Source organism: Stegostoma tigrinum, chromosome 1 (genome assembly GCF_030684315.1).
Source record: "Stegostoma tigrinum isolate sSteTig4 chromosome 1, sSteTig4.hap1, whole genome shotgun sequence".
In the NCBI taxonomy this organism is placed as follows: Eukaryota; Metazoa; Chordata; class Chondrichthyes; order Orectolobiformes; family Stegostomatidae; genus Stegostoma; species Stegostoma tigrinum.
This window is the reverse complement of record NC_081354.1, coordinates 166,002,001-166,029,408: the sequence shown is the minus strand read 5'-3', so window position 1 is coordinate 166,029,408 and position 27,408 is coordinate 166,002,001. Positions and strand designations below refer to the sequence as shown.

The following is a 27,408-nucleotide window of genomic DNA, read 5'->3' as shown; positions in this document are numbered from 1 at the left end:
TGGTAAGGTTCTCCATGGTAGGCTGATGGAGAAAGTGAAGTTGTATGGAGTTCGGGGTGTACTAGCTAGATGGATAGAAAACTTGCTGGGCAGCAGGAGACAGTAGTAGTAGAAGGGAGTTTCTCAAAATGGAGAACTGTGATCGGTGGTGTTCCACAGGGGTCCATGTTGGAACCATTGTTGTTTGTGATTTACGTAAATGATCTGGAGGAAGTTACACAGATGGTCTGATTAGCAAGTTTGCAGATGACACTAAGATTGGTGGAGCAGCAGATAGTGAAGGGGACTGTTGGAGAATGCAGCAGATTATAGATAGCTTGGAAAGTTGGGTGGAGAGATGACAGATGGAGTTCAATCCAGGCAAGTGCAAGGTGATGCATTTTGGAAGATCCAATACAAGAGTGAACTATACAGTAAATAGAAAAGCCCTGGGGAAAATTGATGCACAGAGAGATCTGAGTGTTCAGGTCCATTGTACCCTGAAGGTGGCAACACTGGTGGATGGCGTGGTCAAGAAGGCATACGGCATGCTTTCATTCATCGGACAGGGTATTGAGTACAAGAGTTGGCAGGTCATGTTACAGTTGTATAGGACTTTGGTTCGACCACATTTGGAATACTGCATACAGTTCTGGTTGCCACATTACCAAAAGGATGTGGATGCTTTGGAGAGGGTGCAGAGGCGGTTCACCAGGATGTTGCCTGGTATGGAGAGCGCTAGCTATGAAGAGGGGTTGAGTAGATTAGGATTATTTACATTAGAAAGACGGAGGTTGAGGGGGGCACCTGATTGAGGTCTGCAAAATCATGAGGCATAGGTTGGATAGCAAGAAGCTTTTTCCCCCAAGATTGGGGGAATCGATTACTAGGGGTCACAATTTCAAGGTGAGGGAGGAAAAGTTTAAGCGAGATACGTGTGGAGAGTTCTTTACGCAGGGGGTGGTGGGTGCCTGGAATGCGTTGCCAGCAGAGGTGGTAGAGTCGGGTACAGTAGCGTCATTTAAGATATATCTAGACAGATACATGAATGGGCAGGGAGCAGAGTGATATGGATCCTTGGAAAATAGGTGACAGGTTTAGATAGAGGATCTGGATCAGTGCAGACTTGGAGGGCTGAAGGGCCTGTTCCTGTGCTGTAACATTTTGCTTTTTGTTCTAATAGAAAACAAGCCTTTTAGAATAAGAGGGCAGGGATTACAGTTGGGGCCACAATTATTTACAGCATCCACTGATACATGTCTGAGAAGTCAATGGGCTATAGTTCAGTTTACAGGTGACACAAAAGTATGTTGAGGAGAGCACAGATTCTGCAGAAGGATCTCAACTGGTTAGGCAAATGGGCACAACCTAGACAAATAGAATATAATGTGGACGAATGTGAGGCTTTGTTTGGTGGGGACAATGGAGGAGCTGAATATTATTCAAATAGAGAATCTACAGAAAGCCACAAAACAGAGGGATTTGAGAATCCTCATTGATGAATCACAAAAAAGTGGCATCCAAATTCATTGGCTAAAAGGATAGGCAAATAAAATGCGAAGGGAACAGAGTATAAAATTATCGAAGTGTTGCTAAAACTGAACAAACCACTTGTCAGACCACAACTGGAATACTGTGAATAGCTTTTGGCTCCTTATCTAAAGAAAGATAGACATTGGAGGCAGGCCAAAGAAGGTTCGCAGGCTGATGCCAGGTAGTGAGAGACTGTCTTACGAGGAGAGGTTGAGTAGGTTGGACATGTAAGTGTTGCAATATAGAAGAATGAGAGGTGGCTTCATTGAAGCATATACGATTCTTGGGGGACTTAATGGAATAGATACAGAAAGGTTATTCTCCCTTGTGAGAGTGTCTAGGACCAACAAGCGTATCTCAGGTGAGGATAATCAATGGCCTAGTGTCTTCTCAGTAGATTTTTAAACCAGAGACTGAGGTAATGTTCTGGGGACCTGGGTTCAAATCCTGCCAAGGCAGATGATGGAATTTGATTTCAGACTGTCATTTCCAGATGCTTATTAATGCTGACCACAAATCCATTGCCAATTATCAGGAAAAATGCGTCGGTTCACTTCTATTCTTTCGCGAAAGAAATCTGCATTCCATACCAGGTCTGGCTTACATGTGACTCCAGACCCACAGCAATGTGGTTGACTCTGATCTGCCTTCTGAGCAATTAAGGATGAGTGATAAATGCTGGCCTAGGTAGTGACGCCCACATCCCATAAGTGAATGAAAGAAAACTCAATAAGCAGTTGCACATTTAAGTCATAAGTGAGAAAATTCTTCTTAGGATCGTAAATCTGTGGATTTTTTTTACAACAGAGCTGTTGAGATTGAGCCATTAAGTGTATTCAAAGCTGCGAGAGGCTGATTTTTTGATCAATAAGGGAATCGAGGGTTATAGTGAAAAAACAGGTAAGTGAAGTTGAGGATTATTGGATCAGCCTTGATCTCGTTGAGATAAAGGCAGGACTGTAGAAAAAGAGGTAATCAGCCATGGATGCCTAAGGAAATAGGGAGGCTATCAGATTGAAAGATAAGGCATATGAAGTGACAAAGATCTATGGGGAACTAAGATTGGGAAAACTTTAAAGGTCAACAAAAAGCTACAAGAAAAGCTATAAAGCATATTGATAAATTTTGAGAGTAAACTAGCTCAAAATATAAAGGCAGCAAAAGTTTCTACAAATATATAAAACGGAAAAGAGTGGCTAAGGTGAATGTTGAGATAACAAGGCGTGGAGCTGGATGAACACAACAGGCCAGGCAGCATCGGAGGAGCAGGAAAACTGACATTTTGGGTCTGGACCCTTCTTCAGAAATTTCAGGTTTCTGGTAAAATCAGCTTTCCTGCTCCTCTGCTCCCTGGCCTGCTGTGTTCATCCAGTTCTATATCTTGTTATCTCAGATTCTCCAGCATCGGCAGTCCCTACTATCGCAATGGTAAACGTTCGTCCTTTAGAGGATGAGAAGGGGAATTTAATATTGGGAAAGGAGGAAATAACTGAGGGATTAAGCAGGTACTTTGTCTCCGTCTTCATGGTGGAAGACTTGAATGACATGCCAGTTACTGATGACAAGGATACAAAGGTAGATGAGGAACTAGAAACGATCATCATTGTTAAAGAGGCAGCATTGGGCGAGCTCATGGAGATAAAGGTAGACAAGTCTTCTGGTCCTGAAGGAATGCATCCCAGAGTACTAAAAGAGATGGCAGAAGAAACAGCAAATGTGCTTGTGGTAATTTTCCAAAATTTGCTGGACTCAATGAGAGTGCTCCAGAAGACTGGAAAATGGCAAATCTGATGCCACTTCACAGAAAAGGAGATAAACAAAAAATGGGGAAATGTAGGCCGGTCAGTTTAAATTCTGCTGTAACAAAAATGCTTGATCTATCATCAAGGACGAAATAGCATGATATCTACCAAGAAATTGTTCCATTGTGCAAATGCAGCATGTGTTCATGAAGGGCTGATCATATTTAACTAATTTACTGGAATTCTATGAAGACGTTATGAGCACAGGGGACAACAGGTACCCAGTAGATGTGTATTTAGGTTTCCAAAAGGCATTTGACATGGTGCCACACAAAAGGCTGCTGCATAAGATCAAGGTGCAAGGCGTTACATACAATGTATTAACATGGATAGGGGTTTGGTTAACTAACAGGAAGCAAAGAGTGGGGATAAAAGTGCTTTTCTGGTTGGTGGTTAGTGTTGGGACCACAGTTGTTTGCAATTTGTACAAATGATTTGGAGTTGGGGACCACGTACTGTGTCAAAGTTTGTAGATGACATTAAGATGAGAGTGGTAGAGCAAAGCATGCAGAGGACTCTGAAAGTTTCAGTGAGTGGGCAAAGGTCTGGCAGAGGGAGCGCAATATTGATAAACATGAAGTCAACCATTTTGATAGGAATAAAAGTGAAAAGGACTATCATTTGAATGGTTTAAAAAAATGTAGTATGCTGCTATGCAGAGGGCCCTGGATGTCTTTAGTGCATGAATCTCAAGGTTGGTTTGCACGCACAGCAGGTAATGAAGAAAGTAAATGGAATTGTTTCCTTGCTAGACATATGGAATTTTAAAAAGCAGTAAGGTTATTTTGCAGTGATAATGGGAACTGCAGATGCTGGAGAATCCAAGATAATAAAGTGTGAAGCTGGATGAACACAGCAGGCCAAGCAGCATCTCAGGAGCACAAAAGCTGACGTTTCGGGCCTAGACCCTTCATCACCTCTGATGAAGGGTCTAGGCCCGAAACGTCAGCTTTTGTGCTCCTGAGATGCTGCTGGGCCTGCTGTGTTCATCCAGCCTCACATTTTATTATCTTGGATTCTCCAGCATCTGCAGTTCCCATTATCACAGGATATTTCCACAGGCAGGTCAAACTGGAGCAAGAGGGCATAGCCTCACATCTGGGGGGAGTGGATTTCGGACTGAGTTGAGGAGGAACTTCACCCAAATGGTTGTGAATTCCCTGCCCAATGAAGTAGTTGAGGCTTCCCTATTGGATGTTTTTAAAGCTAAGATGGATAAATTTTTGAACAGTAAAGGAATTAAGGGTTATGGTGAAAGGGTGGGTAAGTGGAGCTGAGGTCACAAGAACATTAGCCAAGATCTTATTAAATGGCAGAGCAGGCGCAAAGGGCCACTACTCCTGCTCCTGGTTCTTATGACGGGTTGAAACACTAACTCTTTTACTTTTATGTCAGTGGTCTCATGATATTTGAGGAGTTTTTGGGCGCAGTGTGACATTGTTTTTAGACCAGGCAGGTTTTCAGTTCTTTAGTCAGTTTGCTTCTCCACTCAGATTGCCTTGTATGTTTATGCTGGATTGTTCAATTTCTTTGTTTCCTTTGGCAATTTTCACTGTTGCCCTGGCCTTTCCATGTGACTAGGGAGAAGGTGAAAAGCAGGTATGATCATTTGTATCCCAATCCTTCTGAAATGGCTGAACTTTTTAACTGGTACATAAAGGGTCATTGTTGCTTGTCAAAATTGTGCATTATTTACTATCTCACCAGCAGTCAATTAAGTCAGCTGTTCTCCCTTTTAGTGGTCAGAATAGTCATCTATGGTGTCCAGATAATTTTGTTGTGAGACAAGAGGTCTTGTCACGTGCCTTTAGCAGCTCTTTAGTTTGTTCTGTGTGGTATATATTCTAAGTGCTGCATGAGCTGATGTGGTCCTTGATTTCTTTGTTAATGCTCAGTGAGGGAATACATCTCCTCTCTTCCTTGGACTTGTCTCAATTCCGAGTTGACTTGCATGGATGTGCTTAATGGCCCTCCTTTCCTTGTTTATGGTTTAATTACTCTAATTCCATTGTACAAGATATAGTTTTAAGCTGTAATTTTTTTCTTGTATGTCCAATGTGCTTTTGTGACCACAGGAGTGTTCTTGATGTTTTTGGGTTCTCCTTTTATTTTGTAGTGCAGTGGAAAGTTGCACTTTATTGCATTAGTTGCTTGATTTGAGCAAAGCACTTTACTATTGGATTCAATTGCCCTGCTAGATGACTTCTGCAACATATCAAGCTGCTGTTTCACATTACATTTGGAAGATTTCACCTTTGTCATGTTACCCTTTACTTTCTCTGATACTATTTTTCTAATATAGTGTGCTTGATGTTAAATCATTAGCCTCTGGGCAAGTCAGATTTTAATCTACTTTAGGCAGAGTAAAACTTGTCATTCCCTTCCCTTTTTAAGCTGCTTCCTTTCTCCTGATGGTGTGACTAAATTGAGGCACATTTTATTACTGTTTTACACATTTCATCATCTTGTGACCTAACAGCAATTCACAAAGGGTTCTTCGACAGCAGCTTCCAAACCCATACCGCCTTAATAGATAAGAGCATCAGATGCACAAGAGCAGCACCACCACCAAGTTCTTCTCAAACTGCGCAAGATCCTGACTTGAAACCATGTCTTTAATTGTAATGTTCTTTTAATGTTGCTGCATTGAGATCCTGTAACTCCTTTTCTAACAGCACTCTGAATAACCCAAGGATGACCCCCCCACCTCCCAGTTATACACTCTTCCATCTAACAGAAGATTTTAAAAAACATTGAAAGCTCATACCAACAGATTCAGGAACAAACATCTCATATGTTAGAGTTGATCATTCTCTGCACCCTCTCTACGTGTCACACACTATTCTTCATTCTTTTCTACTACCCTCATGTACCTAGGTGAAGTATAATTTGTCTGGTTTGCAAGCAAAACAATACTTTTCATAATATATATGGAATAATAATAAATCAAAATCTTTGTCTTCTGAAGTGCAGTTAGGGATAGACAATAAATGCTGGCTGAGCCAGCAATTTCCACATTCCATGAATGAATAAAAAAAACAGAAATAACTGGGTAAACATCTATAGATTTGGGATTTAACAAGAATTATATTCTTGTTTTATGATATTACAAAGATAAACTTTGAATTTACAGATCTTCTGCAATGCCTAGTTTTAACATGAATTTTATGAAAGAGTATTGTAATTACAGGAATGACTTGATACTTTACCACTTAACAATTTAATCTTTAACAGTGCAATTTTTCATCAGCCCAAAGTTCTTTGTTTAAATAAATGTAATTTGGTTTTAGGTTAGTACATAATTGAGCAATTTCTTCAACAGACTGAAAATTTTAATAAGCTTGTTATTTGATATTTTTATCCTGATATGCAAAAGATTACAATGTTTTAAGCTGTGAGTTTGCATCCACAGTTCTCTAAGTGGTAGGTTGCTTGCTTTTGAGGCAATCAGAATCAGCTTGGGCATAATTCACTACTTTCAGAACAGAAAATAATTGCTCAGACACCCAAACCAAGCTTCTTCTCCTTGACTGAAATTGATAGCAACATTTTCTTAACTTTGTCATTTTATATTAAAATCAATAGTTTAGCATTGAGTAGAATGGAATAAATTGCTTTTGTTGAAATTTTTGACTGCTCCAGCTGCTGTTTTCTATTCAGACATGCACGGAGACATTTCAGTCAAGCTGAGGGAGGACAGCTGGATGAGGTGCGGCAAGTAATGGGTATGCTGGCTTTTCCCTCTGACACTCATATTTCACCTTATAAGGTAAGGCAGTTTATTTATTAATTCACCTTTTATAGTGTTCATGTAAAACATATGTCATAGATTACAGATCATCAATCCTGAAATATTGTTTCAAAATGATAGCTTGTCAGAATTGTGCATAATACCTTTAAAATTATTGGTGTTGACAAAAATTCATATTCATCAGATTTGTAATCCATGACAAACTGCTCAAAGTCTGCATCTGCCCTGATCCTCATTTGGAATATTCATTGTGGTGGAACGTACCTTTAACATTAGAGCTTAAATAAACCTGAGAGGGAACACCCAATAACTGTGAGCTCTATAGTATCATATAAAGAGAACAGCCAAGAAAGAGCCATTTGATCCATTGAGTCTGAGCTGGCTGTTACGAAGACCAATCAAGTAATTTGCATTCTGAAGTCTTTGTGCATATCCCAGGAATATTTCCTTTTACATGTTTCGTCAAACTCCTCTTTGAAGACTTGTATTTACAAACACTGTACCAACAGACAGTGCACACTAAATCGTTACATGTAAAATAAGTTTCTTCTCATATAATAGCAAAGTGCTGCAGATGTGGATACATGAAATCAAAGCAAAGATGCTGAAAATATTCATTAGCCTGTCAGCATCTGAGGAGAGAAAATAATCAAGGTTGTGTTTAAAGTTACAAATAACTAATTCAGATTACAAGTTTTCTGTTGTGACGCGTTTTTTCTTTTGAAAATTACCTTAAAACTATCTCTTGACCATCATCCATTAGAAACCATTTCTCATCACTTTCTGCATCTAAGCCCTGTTTGATTTTATAAACACCTATTATATCTCTTAGCCTACTTCTGCCCAAGAAGCGGAACCTGAGATTTTTCAGTCTATCAAAGTGACTAGCACCTTCATTCCCCTTGTCCCCTCGACTAGGTCTACAGCAAATGGTGAGGGTTTCAAGAGAAGGGAAAAGTATACGTGACCTAGTCTTCACTAATTGATTTGTTGTAGAGGCATCCTTCCATGACATTCAGTAAGAGTGATCACTGCAGTCCTTGTAGAGGAGAAGACCTCTCTTTACACTGAGACTATGATCTGTCATGTTATGTGGGCACCATGCTAAATTAAGTAGACTTAAAATCTAACAACTCAAAACTGGGCATCCATGAAGCACTGTGGCCTATCAGCAGCAGAACTGTGCTGAACCTCACTCTGAAAACTCATGGCATATACCCCCCAATCTACCGTTACTATCAAGCCAGGGAATCAACTCTGGCTCAATGAAGAGTCCAGTTGGGCATGACAGGAGTAGCATGAGGTGTACTTAAAAATGATGTGTGAAGTTGGTGAAGCTTTAACACAGGGCCGCTGGCAAACTAAATCATGAAAGCAGCTTGGTTATAGATGTGGCTATGCAATCCCACAACAAGGTGGTCAGAGTTAAGCTCTGAAGTCTTGCTCCATTCTGTGCTCACCGATGGTGAATGTGCATAACCATTTATAACTGGAAAATCTGACCATAGCATCTTGACATTCAATGGCATTACCATTGTTGGAATCATCATTTTCAACATCCTGTGGTTACAACTGGACTAGCCATATAAATACTGTGGGTGGAGTTCTGGGTAATGACTGACGAAGTCATGCAGAATGGAAACAAACCCGTCAGTCCAACTAGTCCATTCCAGCCATGTTGCTGAATTAAATTAGTCCCACTTGCCTGCATTTGGCCCATATCCCACCAAACCTCTTCTATTTATTTACTTATTTGTTCACTAATGCTCTTTTAGGGAAGGGAACTGCCAGCTTTACCTGGTCTGACCTACATGTGACTCCAGACCCACAGCAATGTGGTTGACTTGTAACTGCTCTTTGGGCAATTGGGGTTGGACAATAAATGCTGGCCTGGCCAGCAACGCTGTCATCACATGAATCAATTAAGGAAAAAAATTCCAAATGTCTTTTCAATGTTATTACTGTACCTGCACTCACCACTTTCTCTGGCAGTCCATTTTTCACATGAACCTCCATCTTAAAATAAAATGTTGCCCCAATGTCCTTTTTAAATCTTTCTCCCCCCACCTTTAATATATGTCCTCTAGTTTGAACTCCCCCACCCTAGGGAAAAGACCGTTTCTATTCACTGGCAAATCATTTGTGAAGATATTGTAAGATCTGAAAAATGAAATTCTTGACATAAAAAATGTCCATTTTGCACTGAAAATTTGACCAATAAGACAAGAATCTTGCTAGTGAGTGTTGAGGGACATATTCAAATGTATTGGCATCTCATTTACCTGCGCATGCCTCATTTATATGCAATTGACTGTTCTCCACATGGAGAAATTAGACAGCGAGAATTTCCAACCTGAAATCTGAGCAACTCCAACTCACCTTGTGCTCCCCTGGTACTCCATCTTGGCTGAGATCCCCAATATGTCGGGGCACAGTTTGTATCTGAACTGCACCAACATCAGTACATTGTGACATCTCTCTGACCCACTGAGAACACAGTTAACTACTACAGTACAGTTCTTTGGAATGTACCAAGACCTTGCATTGTTGCCAGGTGATTTTGTGCTCTTTGTCAGGACAAGAATCCAGCTCTTGGACTGCAGCAGGTGCATCGCAGGAACTTCTCAGCTTGCTGTCTTCACATCTGTGTGCTCCAAATCAGTTGCACACAATATCTCTGCCTTGCCTTAACTTACCTTTTTTCCACTGTGCTGCTTCATTCAAAACCTACTCTCTCAGTACTTCTGCTTTTCCTTGCCGTTTAACACAGACACAAAACCAGTCAGCTAGCCCTGATTATCGTTAAGGGGATGGACATGTTAGTGTTTGATAACCTGCTACATGTATGGTGCACCTATAGCATATACTTGCAGCTTTAATGGTAAATAGACTACATATGCTTCAAATAAATGACTAGATCTCAAAATCCAAAGGGAGTAGATCTCAGTCAAGTGAACAGTCCCTTCTACAGTTAGGTGGTACCAGTATAGTCAAAGAACGTTGTCTAATATTAGTCCAGGGGCTTGGATTTTTTTCATTTGGCCACTTCCAATTAGAGTTACATGCCCATGCCTCTAGTTTGGGGAATGGACTACGGCCAACATCCAATCTGGAGGTCAGCCGTAAGTCAGTGGGGGACTGTGCAGAGATAAATCAGGGGCCTGTTCTATAGTCAGGAGTTCTGTCAAGGAGATAGTAATTATCAAGTGTTGCAATTCAACATATTAACATGAGAGATGGTGGGGAGAGAGTGCACTCATCGACAGTCACCAGCATGCACCCTAGCTTCAGTGTTTGGCATAACAGTGCCTAAGGCTCTGGGATAAAGTGGTTAAGCACTTAATTGAAACATTGGGTGGGAACGTGTGGGAGATCAAAGCTGATGGAGTTGACAGGGAGAGGATTGTAGAAAGGAATGTAAATGTTTGGGGGTTGACTGGATTGATAATTTGAACCTGTGACACACTCTCGGTGAAGTGCTATCTGTTACATCTTGTATCCTCATCCAAATAACAAGTTCACTGTTGAACTGCATGATGGCTGCCACCACACTCAGCAGGTGAATTTTTTTCTGAGGTAAAAGGCAATCTTTTTATCTGATGTGAGGCCCTTTTAAAAGGCAGTTAATGGCATTTATCGGACACACTCTCAGTATACAATTAAGATAACTGTTAGACACGTTATTTTGGATTGACCAACTGGGTTGAAGAAACATGTCCTCCAGCAATCATGATCAAATAATTGAACATTACAGATTAATCGCAGTAACAGCTATGAAGATGTGACATAAAGATTGACCTTTGGTGCAAAAGTTGCATTCATCTTACACAGTTTCATAGACTAGGGGTATAGTATTTTGCACTTCACACTTTGAATTATGAAATGTCCACATATCATCCTATTTGCAATTCTGCCTTTTAGTAACATGATGGGAAAGTTTTTCATTATTCCTACTGCATATGCAATATGCTGCTGCATGAGTGGCAAAAGGCTTGAGAAGAGCAGATCTGAACCAAGTAAGGGATGTTCAGGGTCCATACAGTGGCATTCCACTGTCATCCTTGTCAAGGGTCTTCATATCCACTGCTTGGAGGATGCTATATCATCAGTATGTGCTGCAGAATGCTTACATTACTGAGGAGCTGTTTTCTTTCTGATGTTTCCCATATTGGGTAAGCAAAACTTGTAAAATTCTAACAAGACTAATCAGGGTAAATGCAGGAAAGATGTCTCTCTGTGGATAGTCCAGAATCAGGAGCCAAGGTTGAAGGATATGGAATAGGCCATTTAGGACTGAGATCAGAAATTTCTTCACCTAGAGAGTGATGGACCTGTGGATTTCACCACCGCAGAAAGCATTTGAGGCCAAAACACTCCATGTTTTCAAGGAGTTCGATCAAAGATAAAGTCCCATAGTCTTAGCAGATATGTTTCTTCATGAGCGAGAGAGAGAGATGACTGGTGGTAGTTTAACCTGAGTGACACCATATCTCAAGTGAGTTGAGAGAAAATCCTCCATGGTAACCTCTGCCAGTGCTGGAATTGTTGGTGTCACTGCTTTGCAAAGCAGCTAACTAACTCAGCTAGCTATAGTTCTTGGGGCTAAAGACATCAGAGTATGGGGACAAAACAATAAGAGGGTGCTGAGTTGGATGATCCATGATCATGTTGCATAGTGGGGCATGCTTGAAGGGCTGAATGATCTACTCCTGCTCCAATTTACTACGTTTCTTTGAAACTATAGCTATTGAGCGCAGGCACAAAAGCTGTTGTCGCTGTGGCCACTCTACTTAGTGTTAACAGGAACAGCTGAGGAACGTGTGCTTCTGGATGCTTCCATCAGATGTGTAGCACCCTCCCAATTTAATAGGAGCCATCATGATATAGAGAAAATACAGAAGCCCTTCAGATATTTTTTCCATGGAATGCTGTGCAATTGAGAGAGGTGCAGTAGTGTTTTATTGTTAGGGAGCCTCCCCTATAATAGAGACTGTTGGCCTTGTAGTTTTGGAGCTAGAGTGTCCAGAGTTTGGGCTAGTTGTAGGTTCACCCTCCTCCGTTTGAACTCCTGTATGCTTGAGGGTTGCAGGCACAGTGGAGGTGGAGGGTTCATGCATTTAAAGTGTCCAGAGAGGAGATCGTTTGAGGACTTGAGGTTCCTCAAATGTGAGCTGGCACCATTCCGTCTCTTGACGGGAAGGTGACATGCAACGTATGTTGATTATTCTTCACCTCATTTGTCTGTCTTTTGGTGCTGAGCAAGTCTGTGCACATATCCAGACAGTGTGTGCTGGACCTAGGTCTCGGTGGCAACCACCGTGCTGTCCACAAAGGCAGCTGAGTATTCCCGTGCAGGAGGTAATGGCAAACTCTTCCATTGTTCAAGTCACTTTCCTGAGTGTCTCTGAAAAACCTGTCTGCTGGTTTTATTCTATGTTTGCTTGTAATTTTGAACGAAATTATTAATAGCTGACATCATGGTTTTTTTTTTACTGTCTTGAATTGAGCAGTTGCTTGGTTTCTGACAGTACTCAAGTGCTAGTGACCTGGGGCATTTTTACCAATGATGCATTCACCAGAAAGTGTTCCCAGTGTTATTCTAGCTGAAGTGTCAGTGTTTCAGCCTGGTTGAGTGTGCAGGAGACAGCCTTGCTAGTTCACCTTCCTTCAAGGATAGGTTGTTTCTTATTTGAGTAGAGGAGGAACTGATGTCCATAAAGACTGGTCACTTCATGCTAGAGACAGTGTGCTAGAGACTACTCGTGCTCGTAGGAGACCGGGGAGAGTGAGTGTTAAATAAGGACCGATGTTTGGGCAGGTTGAGAATACATACACCGTGCTGGTAATGAGAGAGCAGTATAGAGACATGGCAGTCTTGGCATTGCTACATGAGCAGTCACACAGTTTACTTTCTCTAGGGCAAGGATTTTCTCCTTGTGGAGTAATAGATCAAATGCTGGCCACACCACACAGCTATCTTGGCTTTCTACTATGGAAAGAAACAAAGCGATGGGTTGAGTGACATGAAAGCTGGGACAAGTGGGAGAAAGGTAGTGAGCAGCGGCAAGTACATGCCTTGTTAAGTGCAAAACAGAATGAGTGGTGCCATTGAGGCTCATATGTAGTGAGAAAAGCAGTGGAAAATTACATGAGGGAACTCTGGGTTGGTAACCCTCCCATGAAACTCGAGAAATTGACAACTTTGCTGATATTTGTTAAATTTGGCCTGTGTCTACAAGCTGGCACTTTTAAAATTGTCACCCTTTTTTGGACCAAGCTAAGTGTTTTATCTCTCTCAAATGGTTATGTCAATTCAGAGCACTCTTAAGGTAGTAGAAGTGAAATTCGATATTTTTTTCAGGCAGAGGGTGATTCTTGTTAGGCAGGGCAGTTGAAAGTTATAGGGATTAAATGGTCTGCATTCTGAATTCCACACTTCCATTCAACCATGATCATATTGAATGACAGAGCAGACTTTAATGGCCCAATAACTTAAGATCATGTTTTCATAATACTTTCAGTCTTCAAGGGTGACCTTGAGCTTCTGGAGACCTAACTTCCTAATTCTCCATTTTGATTCATGAATCAAAACCTGTTCGGGTTAAAGTTATTGTAAGCTCAGTGAACAGCACATCTTTCAATAAGGTGCTTTACAGCATTCTGAACCTGATTAGTGTATTTAGCAATTTCAGAGCATCACCTCTTGCTCCATTTTGTTTCTTCTTCCTTTGCTGTTTTTGATTTTCGTCTTGATTTTCTTATTTTTGCTTTCAGACATCTGTATTATCTCTTTTGTACCTTTTCTCCCCCACATTCCCGTCTTTCAAAAACCTATTACATCTCAAATTTTTCCAGTTTGTGATACAAGTTCACTCTGTTTCTCTCTGCACAGATGTTATGCAATTCCAGCATTTTCTGTTTTTATTTCTCTTTTGCCCCTTCCAACTTTACTTCCAAAAAGTACTCCTAAAACTGTTCTCAGCATATCCCAATTTGTTTCCCTTTGACCCTGTTGCTTGCTGAACATTGTTGTTTCTGATCTGTGGTGAACATTTTGCATTGTGGACTTAATGCACATCAAAGTTGTTACTTACAGTTTGTGATACCATTAAATCTGTACTTGGGAGTAAATTTTATTTTAATTTTGGTGTCAATTCCTTCTGTTTCCATTGCAGGATCTCTTGGACCCAGCCCGATGGAAGATGCTAATTCAGCAGTTCAGATATGATAACTACAGGCTTCACCAACTTGGAAATAGTTCTGTCTTCACTATCACACTTCAAGCAGGCTTGTCAGCTATAAAAACACCGTATCCTTTCGCAGGCTGAAGCAATGATTCAGAGATAATGGGAACTGCAGATGCTGGAGAATTCCAAGATAATAAAATGTGAGGCTGGATGAACACAGCAGGCCAAGCAGCATCTCAGGAGCACAAAAGCTGACGTTTCGGGCCGAGACCCTTCATCAGAGAGGGGGATGGGGAGAGGGAACTGGAATAAATAGGGAGAGAGGGGGAGGCGGACCGAAGATGGAGAGTAAAGAAGATAGGTGGAGAGGAGAGTATAGGTGGGGAGGTAGGGAGGGGATAGGTCAGTCCAGGGAAGACGGACAGGTCAAGGAGGTGGGATGAGGTTAGTAGGTAGATGGGGGTGCGGCTTGGGGTGGGAGGAAGGGATGGGTGAGAGGAAGAACCGGTTAGGGAGGCAGAGACAGGTTGGACTGGTTTTGGGATGCAGTGGGTGGGGGGGGAAGAGCTGGGCTGGTTGTGTGGTGCAGTGGGGGCAGGGGACGAACTGGGCTGGTTTAGGGATGCAGTAGGGGAAGGGGAGATTTTGAAACTGGTGAAGTCCACATTGATACCATATGGCTGCAGGGTTCCCAGGCGGAATATGAGTTGCTGTTCCTGCAACCTTCGGGTGGCATCATTGTGGCAGTGCAGGAGGCCCATGATGGACATGCCATCAAGAGAATGGGAGGGGGAGTGGAAATGGTTTGCGACTGGGAGGTGCAGTTGTTTGTTGCGAACTGAGCGGAGGTGTTCTGCAAAGCGGCCCCCAAGCCTCCGCTTGGTTTCCCCAATGTAGAGGAAGCCGCACTGGTTACAGTGGATGCAGTATACCACATTGGCAGATGTGCAGGTGAACCTCTGCTTAATGTGGAATGTCATCTTGGGGCCTGGGATAGGGGTGAGGGAGGAGGCGCGGGGACAAGTGTAGCATTTCCTGCGGTTGCAGGGGAAGGTGCCGGGTGTGGTGGGGTTGGAGGGCAGTGTGGAGCAAACAAGGGAGTCACGGAGAGAGTGGTCTCTCCAACACAAGTCCTCCTCCTGGACACCACCCCCAGGCCTCCTACCCTCCCTCGACCTCTTCATCTCCAACTGCCGTCGAGACATCAACCGCCTCAACCTCTCCACCCCTCTCACCCACTCCAACCTCTCCCCCGCAGAACGGGCAGCCCTCCGCTCCCTCCGCTCCAACCCCAACCTCACCATCAAACCCGCAGACAAGGGTGGCGCAGTGGTAGTATGGCGCACTGACCTCTACATCGCCGAGGCCAGACGCCAACTCTCCGACACCACCTCCTACCGCCTCCTCGATCATGACCCCACACCCGAGCACCAAACCATCATCTCCAACACCATTCACGACCTCATCACCTCCGGGGACCTCCCACCCACAGCCTCCAACCTCATTGTTCCCCAACCCCACACGGCCCGTTTCTATCTCCTTCCCAAAATCCACAAACCTGCCTGCCCTGGTCGACCCATCGTCTCAGCCTGCTCCTGCCCCACCGAACTCATCAACACCTATCTGGACTCCATTTTCTCCCCTTTGGTCCAGGAACTTCCCACCTACGTCCGTGACACCACCCACGCCCTCCACCTCCTCCAGGACTTCCAATTCCCTGGCCCCCAACACCTCATATTCACCATGGATGTCCAGTCCCTGTACACCTGCATTCCGCATGGAGATGGCCTCAAGGCCCTCCGCTTCTTCCTGTCCCGCAGGCCCGACCAGTCCCCCTCCACCGACACGCTCATTCGCCTAGCTGAACTTGTCCTCACACTCAACAACTTCTCTTTTGACTCCTCCCACTTCCTACAGACTAAGGGGGTGGCCATGGGCCCCAGCTATGCCTGCCTCTTTGTAGGTTACGTGGAACAGTCCCTCTTCCACACCTACACAGGCCCCAAACCCCACCTCTTCCTCCGGTACATTGACTGTATCGGCGCCGCCTCTTGCTCCCCAGAGGAGCTCGAACAGTTCATCCACTTCACCAACACCTTCCACCCCAACCTTCAGTTCACCTGGGCCATCTCCAGCACATCCCTCACCTTCCTGGCCCTCTGTCTCCATCTCAGGCAACCAGCTTGTAACTGATGTCCATTTCAAGCCCACCGACTCCCACAGCTACCTAGAATACACCTCCTCCCACCCACCCTCCTGCAAAAATTCCATCCCCTATTCCCAATTCCTCCGCCTCCGCCGCATCTGCTCCCACGATAAGACATTCCACTCCCGCACATCCCAGATGTTCAAGTTCTTCAAGGACCGCAACTTTCCCCCCACAGTGATCGAGAACGCCCTTGACCGCGTCTCCCGTATTTCCCGCAACACATCCCCCTCACCCTGCCCCTGCCACAACCGCCCTAAGAGGATCCCCCTCGTTCTCACACACCACCCTACCAACCTCCGGATACAACGCATCATCCTCCGACACTTCCGCCATTTACAATCCGACCCCACCACCCAAGACATTTTTCCATCCCCACCCCTGTCTGCTTTTCGGAGAGACCACTCTCTCCATGACTCCCTTGTTCGCTCCACACTGCCCTCCAACCCCACCACACCCGGCACCTTCCCCTGCAACCGCAGGAAATGCTACACTTGTCCCCACACCTCCTCCCTCACCCCTATCCCAGGCCCCAAGATGACATTCCACATTAAGCAGAGGTTCACCTGCACATCTGCCAATGTGGTATACTGCATCCACTGTACCCAGTGCGGCTTCCTCTACATTGGGGAAACCAAGCAGAGGCTTGGGGACCGCTTTGCAGAACACCTCCGCTCAGTTCGCAATAAACAACTGCACCTCCCAGTCGCAAACCATTTCCACTCCCCCTCCCATTCTCTAGATGACATGTCCATCATGGGCCTCCTGCACTGCCACAATGATGCCACCCGAAGGTTGCAGGAACAGCAACTCATATATTCTGCCTGGGAACCCTGCAGCCATATGGTATCAATGTGGACTTCACCAGTTTCAAAATCTCCCCTTCCACTACTGCATCCCTAAACCAGCCCAGTTCGTCCCCTCCCCCCACTGCACCACACAACCAGCCCAGCTCTTCCCCCCCCCCCCCCCCCCACCCACTGCATCCCAAAACCAGTCCAACCTGTCTCTGCCTCCCTAACCGGTTCTTCCTCTCACCCATCCGTTCCTCCCACCCCAAGCCGCACCCCCATCTACCTACTAACCTCATCCCACCTCCTTGACCTGTCCGTCTTCCCTGGATTGACCTATCCCCTCCCTACCTCCCCACCTATACTCTCTTCACCTATCTTCTTTACTCTCCATCTTCGGTCCGCCTCCCCCTATCTCCCTATTTATTCCAGTTCCCTCCCCCCCATCCCCCTCTCTGATGAAGGGTCTAGGCCCGAAACGTCAGCTTTTGTGCTCCTGAGATGCTGCTTGGCCTGCTGTGTTCATCCAGCCTCACATTTTATTATCACGAAGCAATGATTCAGTCATGTTTCAGCATCAATGTCTGAAAGTGCTGAGTTACAAAAGTAGTTTAATTGCTTTTGACAGTATCTGACCTTACACATTTCAGCTTGCCTTTCAGCATCTAACGTATAATATCTTTAGTTATGTGTCATCTTGTAGAATGATAATTAAAATTGCAAGATTACTATGAATATTGGATTAGTGGAAGTCCCAATTACATATTACTTCAAACAATAACCGCTTGGATTTTTATAACAATCTGGCAATTACTTTTGTGGCTAGAAAATCACGATTTAGTCGAATAGAAAATGCTGAAAGTCTAAGCAGGTCAGGCAGCAGCTAATATCTCTGACCTTTTCATTAAACTGCAAGGCCTTTAGAGGTAATAGTTTTTAAACAGTTGCAGAAGTAGATCAAGTGAGGGAGTTGAAGAGGAGTAATTAAATGACAATAAGTGCCAGACAGAAGCAGGTGGAAAGGGACAAGTGAAGAAACAGAAGATATGTCCAGAAGAAGTTTTAATGGCAGGAGTGGAATCTTTACCAACAAAACTGCCTGGCGTAAAAAAAATGAGTAGTGGTGAGGGCCAGATCTGATTAGTTCACAATTTACCCATTAAAATTTGAATTGAAGACTCCTGGTTAATCTGTCCAGTACTAGAGTCATTGAGTTATACAGCACAGAAACAGACACTTCAGTCTGACTCGACCAGGTATCCTAAACTTATCTCGCTCTATTTACAAGTATCTGGCAAATACCCCTCTTAAACCTTCGTATTCATCGAATCATACAGGTACCTTTTTAAATGTCGTAATTGTACCCGCCTCCTCCTACACATCTGGCAGCTCATTCCATATGCATGCCATCCTCTGTGTGAAAAGGTTGCCCTTAGGTCCCTTGTTAAATCTTTTCCCTCTCACCTTAAACCTATGCCCTCTCTAGTTTTGGACTCCTCTGCCCTAGGAAAAAGACCTTGGCTATTTACCCTATTCATGCCCCTCATGATTTTATAAACCTCAAGACTATCATGCCCATGTGCCATTACTTACAAAACTCTTATGTTAATTAATGGTATAGAAATAATGCTTGATTCCATTCAATAGAGCTGTAATGTTTTTCTTCCCTAATTTAAACAGGGGTGGCTAGCTGACTTGTATCTCTTAAAACATCGGTCATGCATCGAGGCTTATAATAAGGTCTCCTGCCGTGAAGCTTTAAAACTGTTACTTGTAGTTTTGGGGCCAGCTACAAATTAACAAAATACATATATCTTTGACAAATGAAAATGGGTTCTGGAGAGCCTCTTAGCTACAAATAATTATTAAATTCGCAGGCCAACAGGCAGACTGCAACAATAAATTAATTAATGGAGCAGTCTCAGAAGGGATGAGCTACGGGCACAGAATTTGTAGTAGAATCTAAGGCATGACTGTGGGTAAAGGTAGCCTTTTCTTGCTTTCCCCCAAATGTATGTCTGCATTCACGGGATGAGGGCGTCACTGGCTAGGCGGCATTTATTGCCCATCCCTATGTGCCCAGAGGGCAGTTAAGAGTCAGCCGTATTGCTGTAGGTCTGGGGTCACATGTAAGCCAGATCAGGTAAGGATGGCAGATTCCTTCCTTAAAGGATGTTAGTGAACCAGGTGGGTTTTTCCTGACAATCAACAATACATTGGTCATCATTGGATTTTTAATTCCAGATATTTATTGAATTCAAATTCCACCATCTGCCATTGTGGGATTCAAACCCAGATCCCAGAACATTATTTGGGTGTCTCCTTTGATCCCTTCAACCCCAAGTGATATTTCCAATTCCTCCTCCAAATCATACAATGTTTTGGCTTCAACTATTTTACATGGTAATGAATTGCACAAACTTAAGAATCTCTGGGTGAAGAAATTTCTCCTCACTTCAGTCCAGAATAGTTTGCCCGTGTCATTAGACAGTGACCCTTGGCACTGGACTCCTGACATCGTGAACATCTTCTTGCATCTGTCCTGTTTAGTCTTGATAGAATATTACATGTTTGAGATGTCTTCCCCAACCGAACTCTAGTGATTTAAGCAATTCAACTGCTCCTCATCGGGTAAACCTTTGCTGCACTCACTGTATAGTAAGAACTTTGCTCCTCTGATAAGGAGACCAAAACTGCATGTAACATTCCAGGCGTAGTCTCACCAAGACCCCATATAATAGCAGCAAGGAATTTCTGCTCTTGTATCCACGCTCACTATAAAGACCAACATATCATTTCCCTTGTTGACTTCCACCTGTACTTGCATGTTTACCTTCGTCTGGTGTACAAGGTCACTTAAGTCTTTTTGCACATTACCCCTCTCAATTTAGTCATTCAAATAATATTCTGCCTTCCTGTTTCTGCTCCCTAAGTGGTTAACCTCATGTTTCCACATTCCACATATCATGCATTTTATAAAACCCCTACAGTATACAATTTGTCCATTCATTTGACTTATCCATCTCTTCATTATTCTCACAGCACACCTTTCCACCAAACTTTGTGTCATCAGCAAATTTTGAGATAGTACAATTAGATCTTTCACCTAGGTCATTAGTTTATACGGTGAATAGCTTGGGTCCTTGTACTGGTCCCTGCAATAGCCCAACGTTACAGGGTGCAATTTGGAAAAAGACCCGTTTATGCTCTTTGTCTATAATCTCCTACTCTTTGTTTCCTGTCAGCTCGTTTTCTATCCATCAAAGTACATTACCCTCGGAAAAAGTGCTTTAATTTTACACCTTGACCTCATGTCGGACCTTGTCAAAAACCATCTGAAAGTTCAAATAAATCCCATCCACCGGTTTCCTCTCATCAACACCACAAGTTACATGCTCAAGGAATTCCAGTATTCACTTTGGTAAATCAGTGCTGAATCTGTCTGTTCCGGACACAGTTTTCCAAGCGCTTGGCTACTAAATCCTTTATAATGAATTCTAGCATTTCCCGATGATCAACTTCAGGTTGAATGATATATAATTCCCAGTTTCTTTCTGCCTCCCTTTTAAATAGAGATGATCACATAAGTTACTTACCAGTGTCTATAGAATCTTGGAAGATTACCCACAAACACATCCAATATTTCTCGAGCCTCTTCCTTAAGTACTCTGGGATATAAATTACTAGGCCCTTATTGGTCTTCACTCTGATCAATTTTGGTAATGCCATTTCTTTAGCAATACTGATTTTCTTCAGTTCCTCCATCTCACTTGATCTTGTTTCCTAACATTCTGATATGTTATCTGTTCTTTGTGAATACCGTACCAAAGTATGTGTTCAATTGGTAAGCCATTTATTTGTTCCCTATTGTAAATTTGCCTGTTTCTGACTGTGAGGGGTATATATTTCACTTCGCCAATCTTTCTGTTCACATATCTTTAGAAAATTTCACAGTTGTACTCTATTTTCTTCTCTTTAATCATTGCCTTTGTCCTCTTCTGTTGAATTCGAAATTGCTCCACTCCTCGGGTCTGTTGTACTTCTCTGGTCAATTTATATGCCTCTTCCTTGGATCTAATACTATCTCTAATTTCCCTTGAAAATCTTTGTTTGGCCACCTTTCCTATTTTACTTGTGTGCCAGATTGGAATGAACTATTGCTGCACCTCAGCCATGCCCTCTGAATGCTTGCCATTGCCTTTCTGTCATTATCTCTTTAAATAACATGCTCCAACCTATCATAGTCAACTCGGGCCTTGTACCATTGTAGTTCCCTCTTCAGCTTCAGCACCTTATTCTCAGAAGCAGCTACATCACTGTGCATCTTGAGAAATTCTATTGTATTATGGTCGTTCATCCTCAAAGGGGTCTGGATTGTTAGTTATTCCTTTCTCATTGCATAGTCCACAGATTAAGGCACAAAGCCTTGTCTTTTTAAGCATTATTTGCCACATTCCCATCATCATTATTTTTCACTGTGATTCTGGCCCTTGATGTCTCTGCTGATCACTTCTCTCATTCCATTTTCTGTCTTTTGTTCTTGTTCTTTATTCCCCTTCTTCTGATTTCTTGCATAGGTTCCTATCCCACTGCCATTTTAGTTTAAAGCCTTCCCAACCACTGTAGCAAATAATTCCCTCCAGACCGTCAGCATTACCTGCCCAGTTGTATAGGGCCCATCTTCCACAGAACTAGTCCCAATGCCCCACAAATCTGAAATCCTGCCCCTCCCACCATCTCTTCAGCCACATGTTCATCTGATAAATCTGCAGTTTCTACTCTGACCAGCATGTGGCACTGATAGTAATCCTGAGATCACTACCTTTTTGAGGTCCAACTTTTCAATTTACTTCCTAACTCGCTATCAATTTCAGAGCCAGTTCTGAAGGAGGGTCCTGACCCGAAGAGTTGACTTTCTTACTCCTCTGATGTTGCCTGACCTGCTGTGTTCCTCCAGCCTCTGACTCTGCCTCAAGAGTCTGCAGTTCCTGCTAACTCTTAACTCGCTATATTCTGTTTTGTTTTTGGGCCTCATCCCTTTTTTAATCAAATTTACATTGTCTGTACCAATGTGTACCATGATCACTGGCTGTTCAGCCTCCCCCTCCAGAATCCTTGTTCCTAGCCCAAGGGAGGCAGCATGTCTTCCTGGAGTCTTGTTTTGCAGCCACAGAAATGCGTCATTCCACTTACAACTGAGTTGCCTGTAACTATTAAATTCCCACACATTTTCCTCCTCTTCTCCTCTCCTGTGCAGCTGCTTTCCCCAAGAGGCACTTCACCTCAAAAGTATCCAGTGTGGTGTATCTGTTTTGTTGGGGAAAAAGCCATAGACAACAACTGTACTGCTTACCTATCCTCTCAGTCTGCCTGGTGGTCACCCATTCCTTGCCTGTGGAATCTTAGCCTGTGGTGTAATTATATATTGTGGTTGATTAGCTAACTTTCAGCTATACTGTCCTCAACTGGGAAGTAATTTGTGATGACTAGAGAAGTGAGGGGAGGTTAAGTCAGGTGAAGGGAGGGTGGTGTGGAAGAAATACGCAGCAGCATTTGGCCAAATGTACAGCACGTGCAGATTTTCCACAATGTTACATGCCTGAACAGCATGGTTCACAGACAGTGTTATAAAGAAGATGGCACCTCCAAAAACCCAGACTGCCCTGTCTGTAGCAAATCTCTGAACAAACTTGCACAACCTTTGCCTATGGCACATTGTGCCAACTCTCGACTGGTCTGCAAAATCTCTGGCGAAGTTATGAATGAGAATAATCCACCGATGATGCTACCTAATGGCTATGTGTATGGATACAATGTAGGTTTCTAAATTTTTTTCGATTAGTATTAGTCAGCTGCTGATGGTTAACTGGACTAGTCAGATGCCAGAGTGAAATCTGGCTCAATATCATGTGCTACTTTGCTTGACACTCATCTCAAATTTTAGGTTTGCAGGAATGCTGTTTCTGAATTCTTTCGCCAAGTTTATACTCTCGATGATTAAAGCCATTGATCCTACACCAGTTCCTTTTCTCCCAAATTCTTCAAATGACTTATAGTTTTGTCCTTGACTGATTCTATTGGAAGAGCTTCAGGGCCAAACTGTTGTTCATTGAGTATTGCATTTTATCAGATTCTTAATATGCACATTGATCTTCTGACAAACTTGCAGGCACGTTTGTGGCTGTACCTGTCAAAGCACTCTGTAAAGTTAAGATCCAAACATATTTTGGTCACCTCATCTGCCCAAATTTTTTAAATGAGATGAAGTATCTTTCAAGTCCATCCTCCAGTATATTTAGACACTAAAAATAATCTTTAATTCAACTAACTCCCTAACTAGAATCAGCATAATCCTCTACTCATTCTTCCTTTTTTTAAGCTTTCCTCTTGGCAAATTATGTCTGATTTCTCTCAAATGACACAGAACTGTGATGCTGTAGATCTGAAACAAAGAGCAATTGCTGGTCAAACTCTGGGTTTGGCAGTATCTGAGAAGAATGCAGAGTTCTGATGAAGTCACCAGACTCAATGTTAACTTGGCTTTCTCACCACATAATGCCAGATTCACTGAGCTTTGCCAGCAATTTCTGTTTTTAACCTGGGCTTTCTCGCTCTCAAAAGTTGAAGCTTTCATTAATTCCATTTTCCTTTCATCATTGTTTTGTATGTATTCGCTTTCATTTCATAAAATCATAAGAACTAGAAGCAGGAGTAGGCCATCTGGCCCCTCGAGCCTGCCCTGCCATTTAATAAGGTCATGGCTGATCTTTGAGACTCAGCTCCACTTACCCACCCACTCACCATAACCCTTAATTCCTTTACTGTTTAAAAATTTATCTAACCTTGTCTTAAAAACATTCAGCGAGGTAGCTTCAACTGCATCACTGGGCAGGGAATTCCACAGATTTGGGTGAAGAAGCTCCTCCTGACCTCAGTCCTACATCTGCTTCCCTTTATTTTGAGGCGATGCCCTCTAGTCCTAGTTTCACCTGCTAGCGGAAACAACCTCCCTGCCTCCACCTTATCTGTCCCCTTCATAATTTTATATGTTTCTTTAAGCTCCCCCATATTCTTGAATTCCAATGGTATAATCCCAGCCTACTCAGCCTGTCCTTATAATCCAACCCTCTCGACTCTGGAATCAACTGAGTGAATCTCCTCTGTACCCCCTCCAGTGCTAGTATGTCTATTCTCAAGTAAGGAGACCAAAACTGCACACAGTACTCCAGGTGTGGCCTCACCAGGACCCTATACAGCTGCAGCATAGCTTCCCTGTTTTTAAACTCTATCCCTTGAGCAATGACGGACAAAATTCCATTTGCCTTTTTAATTACCTGCTGCACCTGCAATCCTACTTTGAGCACTTCATGCACAAGGATACCAAGTCCCTCTGCACAGCAGCATGCTGCAATTTTTTACAATATTTAAACATAGTCCATTTTGCTGTTATTCCTACCAAAATAGATGACCTCACACTTATCAACATTTCCACTTCTATTTGTCATCAGATTCTTTTTCTCTTTCTCTCTGCTTTCCAATTTTACGTATATTTCTTTTAACTTCAAATTTTTTTGTCTCTGTTTCTAATTCTAATACAGCTTAACTAATTTTAGCTGTGGCATTTCCATTTCAGGTTTTCTTTCTTGTAAGTGTTAGAGATCCTGTTTTCATATCTACTTCTAATTTGTCTGCTAACTCTACTTAACCTTCTTCAATGATTTCAAATAATCCACTGAAGTCTTCTGTTCCCAAAAACTCTTGCAACATTCAAAGAAGTTTGCAAAATTGAATCCATGCGATAAATTTTACCTTCCCACTCTTCTATCTTGTTCAGAACCTCTGTGTATCTGTTGGTTTAAAAGAAACAAATTCTTCTTAAATTTGCTAACTTCGAATTGTGCACAAGAACCCCTGCTTAGTATTATCCCAGTTGAATGTACTCTTGGATATGTCAGATCCCCTAAAGAAATCTAGCTTGATAGATCATTGTTTACATTTGATAACTTTAAAGATGTTTATAGTGTGGAATTTGGAGATGATCTGCCATTGAATATCATGGAGAGATGATTAGATTTTCTTTTATTGAAGATGGTCATTGCACACCACTCGTGTGGTGCAAATAAGAGTTATGATCTGTCCGCTTAAGACAGAATAAAACCGAAAGAACTGCAGATGCTGTAAATCAGGAACAAAGACAAAGTTGCTGGGAAAGCTCAGCAGGTCTGGCAGCATCTGTGAAAGAAAAAACAGTTAACGTTTCAAGTCTGGTGACCCTTCCTCGGAACTGATGGCTGGGAAAATGTCAGTTGAATGGAGATAAAAGGGGCAGGGGATGGGGTAGGGAGTAAACAATGGGGTAGAACCAAAAGAGAGAGAAGAGTAGTTGACAGACAAAGGAGTTAATAACGATCAGGCTGGGATGGTGAATAGTTGTTAATGGGGAATATTGGTGACCAATAACAAGTAGTGTGTAATGGCAGGCTATGCGGTAGTGGGAGAGTTTAGGCCCTAAAATTATCAAACTCAATATTGCCCAGGCCTTCAGTATTAGAGTGCAAATGGCACTGTAAACTTAAATCATCAGCAAACATCCATGCATCTGAGGGAGGGAAATTAATTCATGCAGCAATTGACTATGGTTTCGTTTACAGCACTGATCTGAGGAAATTTTGCAGTTGTCTTGGGACAGAGATGGTCAAGTTGTAAATTTGAATTACCAGAAAAAATGTTAGCAACCTACATACTTGCAACAAAAGTAAGTCCTTAACTGTAAGCATAAAAATTAAATTGGGTTCACTACTAGGAAAAGCAAACTCTGCTAAAGCATATAACCACATTATTACAACATTAAGCATGATATGAAGATGTATTTGATATAACAAACTTTTGTGCCTTCTACTCATGAGTAGCATAACTTGTCATTTGAATAATCCAGAGGTTAAAAAAAGTCTCTTCCAGAATGAATTTGTAGCTGATATTGTGGTTAATTCTCCTCTCTGATTTCTTCTATGTAATCAGTCTGCTGAAGATTTACTGATTGTGTTTTTTTTTCTTCCCTTTCAGTCACTACTTTCCATTCGCCAAGATGACAAAATCATCTGCCCAAGAACCAAAGAAGTCTACAACTTCTCCCAAGCTGAAAAAGTGTACATCATGTAAAAATGTAGAAGGGGCAAGGCCAAAATCTGAACCATGGGCTTACCCTTTTGGCCATTGAGGGCTGCTGATTATCTGTGGCAATGCACCTTTTTATTGATGGGATTGTGTGTCTCTTGCGACCAAAGATCCAGAAGGAACAAGAAATACACTTGCTATTGTATGATGACAAAAAGGAGCTTATGATGAACTTAACCAGAGTTTGTACTGAGAAAGTGAAATAAAACAAATGAGGCTTTGACATGGGTTTTGTAGTGGTTTACATTATCTGAAGATTTTTGACAGTTTTCAAATGTACTTCATTCGTAAGTTTAAGTTCAGTAACTCTCATTAGTGTTGTGCTTCGTGGTACGATATTAAGTTGTTCGGCTGCCTTATTTCAAGCCTTCAAAACTTACATAACTTGCACAACTGCAACTTTGAGTGTTTTCAGGTCGTAATGTTTTAGAGTAGTTTGCACTAATATTTTTCAGTTTAACCGGATCAGCTGTAGAACAAAAACCTGCCATATTAGAGCAATTGTGATAACGTTCCAAGCACCAGAGGTTGGAAATTCCAAGAACCTTACATTTTAGCACTATTTATGCATGCACGTGCTGTTAGATTGTAGACCAAAAATTATAGCTTCAGACAAGTTGGAAGCAACTGTTAATTAAAAATAATCAAATAAAACTTGGTACTGTTCTTTATTTCATCTCACATTGTTCAAGTTAGCTGTTTACTACTTGAGATTTTTTTTTCAACTATCTTTCTTTCTGAAGATGTTGGCTTGTATTTCGAAATAGTTTTTGAATACATGTAAAAATCTTGTGTGAGATTAGAGGTAGAAGAGCTATTTATGCATTTATTTTCCATTAGTTAGTGAGGGCGGGGGAAAAAAGCAGTGGCCTGGTGTTTTATTTTTATCCCTGCCCCAGTATGAGTGTAAGAATGTCTCAATTGAAATGACAACACTTACTGTCATCAAGTAAATGGATTAATTTTCCTTCTTTGAAAGAGCTTC

The 27,408-nt window shown here is 42.4% G+C and overlaps 1 protein-coding gene across 1 annotated transcript in view; it reads left to right on the top strand.

Annotated features, from left to right (window-relative positions):
* Nucleotides 1–26,646, top strand: part of maea (macrophage erythroblast attacher, E3 ubiquitin ligase) — a 157,457-nt gene extending 130,811 nt beyond the window's left edge. Inside the window, exons 6-9 of the mRNA XM_048545241.2 lie at nt 6,975–7,083; nt 14,241–14,374; nt 22,869–23,064; nt 26,313–26,646. Coding sequence (XP_048401198.1) covers nt 6,975–7,083; nt 14,241–14,374; nt 22,869–23,064; nt 26,313–26,408 — 535 coding nt within the window. The 3' untranslated portion in view covers nt 26,409–26,646. The remainder of the gene's footprint in view (nt 1–6,974; nt 7,084–14,240; nt 14,375–22,868; nt 23,065–26,312) is intronic.
* Nucleotides 26,647–27,408: the final 762 nt, after the last annotated feature.